This window comes from Cupressus sempervirens, chromosome 4, assembly GCF_028749045.1.
Source record: "Cupressus sempervirens isolate cs-2001-9-10 chromosome 4, ASM2874904v1, whole genome shotgun sequence".
NCBI classification, from domain to species: Eukaryota; Viridiplantae; Streptophyta; class Pinopsida; order Cupressales; family Cupressaceae; genus Cupressus; species Cupressus sempervirens.
Window position 1 is genome coordinate 535,351,217 of NC_143121.1, and position 10,080 is coordinate 535,361,296.

The 10,080-nt window shown below is 33.1% G+C and overlaps 1 protein-coding gene across 1 annotated transcript; it reads right to left on the reverse strand.

Annotated features, from left to right (window-relative positions):
* Positions 1-1,308: 1,308 nt before the first annotated feature.
* LOC149562290 (uncharacterized) lies at positions 1,309-1,689 on the reverse strand. The gene has a single exon (XM_089827955.1). It carries the CDS (start codon positions 1,687-1,689, stop codon positions 1,309-1,311), a length of 381 nt encoding a protein of 126 aa, XP_089684081.1.
* Positions 1,690-10,080: the final 8,391 nt, after the last annotated feature.

Below are 10,080 nucleotides of genomic sequence, written 5' to 3' on the forward strand. Positions count from 1 at the left end.
GCACCTCTGACCTCCTTCTTAGAATCAATCAGGTCCATCTCCTTCCCTTTCTCCATTTTCACCCTCTTCCTAATGGACATCAGGCCCCCCCTCTTAATCTCAGTAGAGGAAACAATGGGAGAGGGTTGGGGGGTGGGAGCCTTAGGGCTAGTAATTCTTAGAGGGACGTGAGGAGAGTGAGGGTCATGAAAAGTAGGGATATTGCCAACCTCCACAATTCTAGGGGGTAGCAGGGCCAAATGAAAATGGTAGAGGCAAAACATTAAACCCTGGTGCAAGACAGTGAAATTAGCACCCTTCTTCATTTTGTCCTTCACATCCGTAACAATGTCCACTAACTCATGCATTAAAAAGAAAGGAATAGAAAGGCTACCATTGTTCCTAAAATGGTTAAGGAGGGGAAAATGGTAATAATAACAAACCCCATACCTCCCTTCAAGAGTGAGATATTTCATTAGCATTAAACAAACATCATTCCAACACTTAGGAAGGTTTTCCCTTAGAAACCCACCACAGTGGCGAACAAGTTCTTCTCCCTCTTGAAAGAAACAGTTGAAACTAGCTTTGTCCATGACTCTGGTCACTTTCTGCCATTTCCTACTCGTCAGAGCAAGGCCTGTAGCTAAAGCAATGGCTTCCTTAGACACCTAAAAGGTGATACCATTCACCGTCACTATCTTATCATCCCAAGAATTCACAAACTGAAGCGAACAACTCTCATCATAGCCATTCCTTGCCTCCATAAATGGGACCAAACCCCCTTCCTTTAACATGTACCAAGTGAGAGGATTCTAAGCACTGTCATCAATTGCCAAGGGTTCAATATGAAGCAGGTCGCCCCCCATTGCAATATCCTCTGCAAAATTGCTTGCAACCTCCTGAATCCTGGACCAAAAACAAAGATTGAATCTACAGTAACACTTAGGCAAAAAAAGAAGCTCCACTAAGTAAAGCTCAAATTCATAAATGCCTTTAATGTCATAAAACCCCATGTCTTTACTTGACTCCGCTGTCACGTTCCATATGCCACCTCCTCCATTCCACTTTGTCTCATCATCATCGAGAACCCAACACCTTTTGAAATTTGAATCATTACTCGAAGGCAAGTACAAATTCATTAATAGAAAAATCATAAAAAATACTCTCAAATCACACTTCGATTCTCTTTCCCTCTTGAACCTCATGTCTTTATTATTGGGTGTACTCTTTCCATAATTTCTCGTCATTTGTCTGAAGTGACATGGCCTTAACAGTCTACTAAGCTCTGAGTTGTCACCATTATCAAAAAATCCGCTCACATAGACCCAATCATGAGTGGTTGTCATTATTCACTAAAGGTATTACCGAACTTGGTAACATCCTGACATCCCTCCAACAATGTAAGCCATGGATCTTTATGCCCATCACAACCATCACATCAACCATCGCATTCCCCTCCAGATAAATATGCTGCAAGTCATACCACTTTAGAGTCGTTAATAAATTCCACAGTTCTTCGATCACCCTCAAGAATGCCCAACCCACATTCATATGACCCTTCACAGTGTCTATGATAACCTTCGAGCCTCCTTCAATAACCAAATTCTCCCACCCGACACCAATGACCAATTTTAGGCCCCATAGAAGAGCCATAGCCTTTGCCACATTATTAAAAGCCTTGGCTAAATTACCAACAAATGCCAACATCATTTTACTAGTGCTACCTCTTACCATACCACCCCTTGCAACCACCTCACCCCTCACAACTTTGTCGAAATTTAGCTTAACCCAATTTTCCCTGGGACGACACCATTTCGTCCTTGCTCTGATGAGCTATTTTGAATTATCAACCTCTGCAAATCACTCCTCGAGTTTCCAATTCCTAGCAACCCTCTATTCACTTAGCATGGGGAGGGACGGCGATTTCCTCTACTTACTATTATGCATGTTCTCCATTAACAACTTAACAATCAATCTCGTTACAACCTCCTCTTTTCTTTCTTCATTTCTAAAGACCCTATTATTTCTTTCCTTCCAAATACCCTACTAGACATGGGGGGGACCATATTCCATAGTTGGATAAAGAGAGAGTGGTGGTAAGAGCTTAACCAATTCCCATCCCCATATGAAAGACCCATTCCACTTCTAGCATTTGGAGAATCCTTCCCCAAATAGTTTTGGTGAGGCTACAGTCCAAGAAGAGGTGGGGAATGCTTTCTTCCTTCTCTTTACAAAGATAACATCTATTGGGTATTTGGAAGCCTCTTTTTGTAAGGTTGTCAATTGTTAGAATCTTCCCATGCATGGTAACCCACTAGAAGATGTTGACTTTCAAAATCAAATGACTAAACCATACCTTCTACCAGCTTTTAGGAGCCATATCCATCTCGAAGATCATCTTATAATTAGAGCCAACAGAGAATTCACCCGACAAGGTGTACCTCCATATAAAAGTGTCCTCCTGAACCACCCTTGGGATTCTGTACCCCTTAAGCAACTCACAAAGGTCCCCCACTAGGCTTCCCCCATCATAATTTCTCTGAGGCAACTGTAAATTCCTCCACCTCCTACTAGCCACAATATAATCTATCACTTTACTTCCCATCATCGATTGAAGACAATCCCCGAGATCCCCAAATTTGGGATATAATATATAAAATATTGCGGGAGCTTTTCTTATTAGGGTTTCTTCTCTTTGCTCCCTCTATACTTTTTTCTTCCTTCTTCTTTTGCTCTCTTTCCATTTTCTGCGATGGAGTAAGTGATTTCCTCTCACCATCTGCAACTTTCTCCTATGTCATATTATTGTCATATGATAGACAATTGTTAATGTTATAATTTTGTCGGATAAATTATATTATATATAGGGGATATATAATATATGACAAATATTATATATGGAGTAATTAACTTATATTAAGAGTGATATGTGTGTGTGTGTGTGTGTGTATCTTTTTTTTTTTTTTAAAGAGTGGTAAACACTTTGACCTGGAGCTATGAACTAGTGAGGTCACAAATGGGGGACCTCATCCCCATTAGATCTGAACCTTGATGGCAAGGATAACAACTCAAAAACTTAGCCATCACAACATGCCACTATTGGCATATATATATGTATGTGTATCTTATTATATAATCATTATAATATATTGAAGGTATATTAATTGTGTTATAACCATAACTAATGTAATTTAATATATTAAAGAGACATGTCTCTTCAAGAGGCATGCCTCTTTATATCACATATATATTCATTCGTATAGTAACTTGAAAAACACGTAAAATATCCACAAGTGCTATTACAAGTTACATAATAGATTAATTAATCCTATTTCACTAACATGGTATCAGAGCCTTGTTCCTTCTATAAAGCCTAACAACTTGAAGGTAGATCAACACGTACTAAAGATAAATTACTGACAATACATGAATGGGTTAGAGACCTTGCTGAGGCATTTATGCTATGGCAGACAAAAACATATAAGAGAAAATGATTCTAAACCATTGGGAGGAATACCCATATATTCAACAAGCAGATAGAATAAGAAAAAGTGTACACATTAAGAGAATTAATTCTACAATAGACATTGAAATATATTGAAGACATTTATACATAGTGACCACAACATACACATCGAAGATATACTGTAGAATACACACAATGATCTTTATTATTACCAGATTAACATGGAGGGTATTATAAATACTACAAAGAGCATACTGAAGGAGATATAAAGACTTTTAGATCATTGGCCAAGCATATATATTATATCACAAACATTGAAATCATGGTATATATATTACCATTGAGAATAATTAAGATTGCAACATATGTATATTTTATCATAGAGGATAATATATGTATATAGATTGAGATTGTAGTTTTGGAGAGGATAATTGATATATTGGTCTTAAAATTTTTTAAATAGACCTTGAGCATTTTAATAATAATATTAAGAGATTCTTTTCTTGGATTGAAGGTTTCCTAGGGTACGTACTATGCATTTTGTATGAATGAAATCTACATTCCTTTGAAATTAAGAGGACATTGCTGCATGATTGATGAAGATTTGGAAACAATGAACATTGAATACATACTCCACAACGACAAACTTTCCATCTCCACAATTGTTTGATAGTAATGAGACTTTCAGCCAAGTGTTGTGGGGAATGCTAGCAGAGTGATAAGTAGGGCAACATCGAAGGAAGAATGGAAAGTTTGGAAAGGATTTAATCCATATTATCTAGCTACTCATCAGATATCTGGGACATCATAAACCAACATGAGTTAGAAGTAATGACTATGTAGTTGCAATAATAAGTTTGATGAAGATTTGACAAGAGACAAATGTTATAAAGTTCCTTCTGAATGGAGTCTTATTTAGGTTCATGATCAAGGCTTAGCATTAAAACCAAGCAAGAACTCAAAATAAAGGTAAGCTTCCATGGATCATATCATATACGATGACACCATTTGAAATACTTGGTATTAAACAAAATTGTGGGACACAACTACATGCACAAAAATACCATGTTTAAATTATAAGCTATAATTTGAAAGTTGAAGCAAAATAACTCAGTAATACATGGCTGATTATTGATTCTAAAGTGTTGCTCATTGTGGGTGCACCTCACATCTGTGAACTCTTATGAGAATGAATGTAAGAAGTTTGTCATATTTCACGTGATGCTTAAATTGTTCGAACAATACAAAAAATGGGAATTTTACATTGTGGGAGGAAATAATAAACAATGTTCCATACCCACTTGAACTATATGTGGAGAAGAGATGTTTCATTCTCGAATGTCTATGGACCTTCATGTGTAGATAAGTATTTCTCATCCTTTAGTATTACACTTATCTACTCTTTGTAGTCTCTCTCTTATTTGTACTTCTATATGTGATATAAAGTGTCATTTTCCTTAATCTTTTCCTTTGTCTCTGAGGATGTCCTTGCGGGAAAGAAGATTTGAACATTAGGCATGCTATCAATATTGTACAATCTCAATCTTATGATAGTAGCTCCAAAGAAGGTATGATTCATTAATCATTTGATGATTATGTTGAATAATGTGAGGCTCTTGAAGAAAATATCCTTGATGACTATGATTATGAGAGGGAGTCTAATAGTTCATCAGAGGTAGCCTTGGAGAAAGAGAGTGAGCAGAAAATAAATGCTTCAAACTTTTGATGATCTTGGTTCAGAAGGAGTAGACCTTGTTGACGGAGTCTCCACTAGTGAAAAACTATAACAACTAAAGGACTATGATTCATGGGATAAAGTCTCATGTATGTAGGCTGGAAGGCCTTATGCCATCAGAGTACCCATTGAACTAGGGAAGCATGACATGTTTTGCTACCAAGAGGTTAGAAGGACGATAACAGATTCAAAGAAAGTCTGACACTTCATCAGAGGGAACCTTGTACTTAGAGGTCAGAAAAGTTGATATCAAACTAAGAGGGAGAAACCTTATTCTCTGATATGTTTTATGGTGAATGCTATGACAACACCACATGATAGTATTCGTGGAGACTTCATGCAAAATTTTGATGTCATACATGTATGAGCCCGTCCCCTATGTACATCATGAAGAAGTGACGACTTCTAAATGATTATCACTTGTATTAGAAGTTATTGAAAGGTGATGACCTTACAATAACTTGTATCATGATATACATTTTGTGTAAATGTTAAAATAAATCATGAAAGACTTTATCTTATAAATCAACTAGGCATTAGATGTTATTAATTTAACTATCTACAAGTTGTTTGTATAGATATATTTTAGGTGCTTGGTGAATATCTTGCCTTGATATTCTAATAGGCCATTACCACATTGAGTACTTGGTGAATATCATTTAGTTGATGTTTTGATAGGCCATTACTCAGAGTACTAGATGAATATCATTTGATTGATATTCTGATAGGCCAATGCTCATATTACATAATATGATATCAAATAGTAATCGGTAAATATCATATATTGATATTCTGATAGGCCAATACTTATATGATATCATATATTGGAAATCTTCTGATCAAAGATTTCCTATATGTATTATTTTTTAAATATTACCTATAGTGTAATATCTATATGTTTTATCCTTCTTCATTAAGAGGGAGTGTTAATATTATAATTTTGTCGGATAATTTATATTATATATGAGATATATAATATATGACAAATATTATATATGGAATAATTAACTTATATTAAGAGTGACACACACACACACACACACACACACACACACACACACACACACACACACACACACACATATATATATATATATATATATATCTTATTATATATATGTATCTTATTATATAATCATTATAATATATTGAGGGTATATTAATTGTGTTATAACTAATGTAAGCTAATATATTAAAGAGACATGTCTCTTCAAGAGGCATGCCTCTTTATATCACATATATATTCATTTGTATAGTAACTTAAGAAACACATAAAATATCCACAAGTGCTATTACAAGTTACAAAATAGATTAATTGATCCAATTTTACTAACAACAATTGTGGCTGCAAAATGTGAATTCTAGACAAACATTCAATTAAGCACCACTTTTTGTTTTTATTGTTTGCCAGCACTGGTTTTTTTAGGACATCCGACAATGCTCAATTGTCACAACAATCTAGCGGCAAGCTTGATGGGAACCTAAAATATTTTATACAAATCAATTTTGTTAATAGTTTTTCCTCTAAAAAAAAACTCATCTTTTTAAAAGACTGTTGATTGCAAGTCTCAACAATTCTTTTTACATTTGAATTGTGTAAAAAATGCATTTTAGTCACATTTGAAACCATTTTAAAAGATTGGCGGGTGTATTTTTCAACATTTTTTTTGCATTCAAATTGTGTAAACATTATATTTAAGTGATATTTGAAATTTTAAACCATCTCTAGCCAACATGTAAAACCTTCAAAAACTTTGAAATGGTAAAATATTTTATAAAAAATTCAATCATGTGATGTTTTTAATGGACAACTAAAATAAGAGCTTGTTTGAATGGCCTTTGTAACCTCGATAAGACCACAACAAGCATGTGAAATGGTAAAATAAAACTGTGAAATATTAAAATAAACTATAAAAAATGCAATCATGTGATATTTTTAATAGACAACTAAACATGACCTTGTTTGGATGTCCTTTGTATAAAAGGTACAACAAGTTGCAAACTTGTAGGAAAATGGTAAGAAAATATTTTCTATAGCATTACTTCAAATGCATTCTGTAACTTCACATTATGTAGATCGAGTATATATATTTTTTTGATCGATAAAAGTTATTAACAAAAATTAAAATTTATACATGATTCCTCTGTTTAGTTGGGGAATTTAACCATTTGCGAAATACATAAATAGTTTTAAGGACATTCCCCTATTTACACAATTATAAGATTGAGATTGCATTGTTGATTTGATCATGAATTTGATATATGCTCCTTAAATATTTCCCGTGCTTATGGCTTTCCTTTTATAATGCATTTATCCTCAGCTCTAACTGTCTTCATAATTTAGCCTGCAAACAATACCTTTTAACTGAGATCATTTTTAGATTTAAACATTAGAAAACCTTTTACAAAATTCTGTTAATAATTATTTGAATAAAATCACACAATTGAATTATTAGAAATATTACATAGCAAGATATAAAGAACATATTCTATTGAGGTTTTAAAAATGGCTGTAGTCTTCATTAAAATCCTTATTTAAAAAATGTTTTTACTAGCCTTAGTCTATCTTGGTGAATTTGACCTTGCCTTCATTATATCTTAATTTGGTGGTTGCGTTAAGAAAAAATATTGTCAAATATTTTTTGTATCTAAATTATGAATCTTGGGTCCAATTAAAATAGTTATTGTGAGACTATGCTACTAGTTAAGTTATTTTATGAATGATTTCAGAGTTGGGGTGTTTAAGATTTATACTACAATATTGGATTTTATTATTCTATAGTGATAATAAATGGAATAATGTTTTGTCGGATATTATATACTTATAATCCACTAATAAATATACATGTGGATGTGTTATTCTATACTCATAATAAATGGATCTTTGTTTATGGACCCAAGATTTGATCCTTTGACATTCCCTATCTCAATTATAAGGATCTATTAAAAACTATCATAAAATTGTTTAAATAACATCTATATGATAATTATTTACTTTATTCTTAAAACTTAATAATGTTTTCTTATTAACATTTAATGGTCAATAGTTTGGGTATCATAGAATATTTATTAAAATTGATTTGCAGATTTCTTGGATAGGGTTAGCCATCTTCTGATTCTAAATCATCCATTTCCAAGATTTTTTCTATTAGCCATCTTTTCTGCAATATTGTGGCTTCACTATTTTCATCTTCTAATTCAGATCAGAATCCTCACAAAGATCTTCATCTAAGACCTCATCATCAAAAATAGCTTTCAAAGCTAGATCAAAGTTAATTATGTAATTTTATCTGACTTATCTACCTTATTACAGATACTTCCAAAGGTCTTGAATTTAGCTTGACGAATGTCTAAGGATCTAGCTTGTGCATTAAATGGTTTAGAAATTAATACGCTGTCATACGCTTTAGGATCTGGTGTATTAATTTGAGGATCTATTGACTTTTTAACGTTCCAATCCTCCTCACTATTGATAATGGAGCTATTGTGGTACCTTTGGATATATTTATGGATTTAATTAGAGTACTAACTCCATAAGTAGCTTGATTCTTAATCAAATTACACATATTTAAAAAAAAAAAGTCAAATTAGGATTTCGATCAAGGATGGAGTTTGATAATGTAGACCCTATAATGTTTATCTCTACGTTTTTATGATTGAGGTTATAGACCCTATAATGTTTATCTCTACGTTTTTATGATTAAGGTTATCTTGATGATGATACCCATCAAACGATGCATTTATAGATTTATCCTGATCATTCTTGATTTGATCTAGTAGTTCATTATTATTTATGTTTTTAGTTTTTGATTCTTTCTTAACAAGTTCCCATTGTTTCAATATATTAAATACTTCTTCATGAATTGCAACAATGTCTTTCATCCTGTTGCTATGAGCTAACATATTATGTTCGACCTTACTAATAAGGTTGTTGACCTCCTCCAATTTTTTAAATTATAAATTGAGTTACCTATCTTTGTAAGAGGTAACTTTGTGTTTGGGACTTCTCACCCAAATCATTGTGTAATAAACAAGCATTCGTCAACCTACAAGAAAGTTCTTTAGTCTTACCTTGATTCAAAATTCCAATCTCATTTTGTTCGTGACTGCATTCGCTAAAATTTCTTGGGCTGCCACATGGTAGGGGAAAGGGGAACGATGTAGATTTTATAACCTAAACCGTCCTTACAAGAATCAGAGGAACGAGACCCAAATCATAGAATTTACCAATGAAACCATATCCTCTGAGGTCTAAAAACTTAAAGCCTAACTCTTTATTTATAACACCTTTACAACTGACATTGATAATTATTTGGGCTCAAATGTTTTCATTTATTTTTGATAAATATGGTTAGGGGTTCTATGGTAAGACTTTCTTGGTTAGTTTTAGCCTTTTGATCTAATGTCTTTTCCTTACCCCCTTTTGAATGGTTTTGAGGCTGAGTAATCTCGCTTTCCTCAACTTCTAGATCTATATGGTTATCAGGTTGAATTGGTATTTTAGTTGAGATATCTCCTTTCTAAGTCTGGTTAATGTCTTTTGGGAAAATTGATGGAAAGTTTAAGGGAGAGTTTTGTGGGCATGATTTTAATAGAGTAGAGGAATTTTCTATAAAAAGTGCTATATTTTCAAGTTTATATGTATAAATCTCTGGTTTGAGTGTATAAATTGATCGATTTGTGATATTGGAATTGGTTTAATACATTTAACTTGTAAATCTAAGTATAAAAGAAGTTTAATATTCAATTTTACCTATCATCCTCCTATTTTCCTAATAATACTATGGTGCATTAATTCTACTAGGAAATTCCTAAAGCTAATCCATTTTAATCATATAATACCTGCAAATGATTCTGAGAGAACGTTTAGCACCCATTTGGAAAAAATAGAATATGTCCT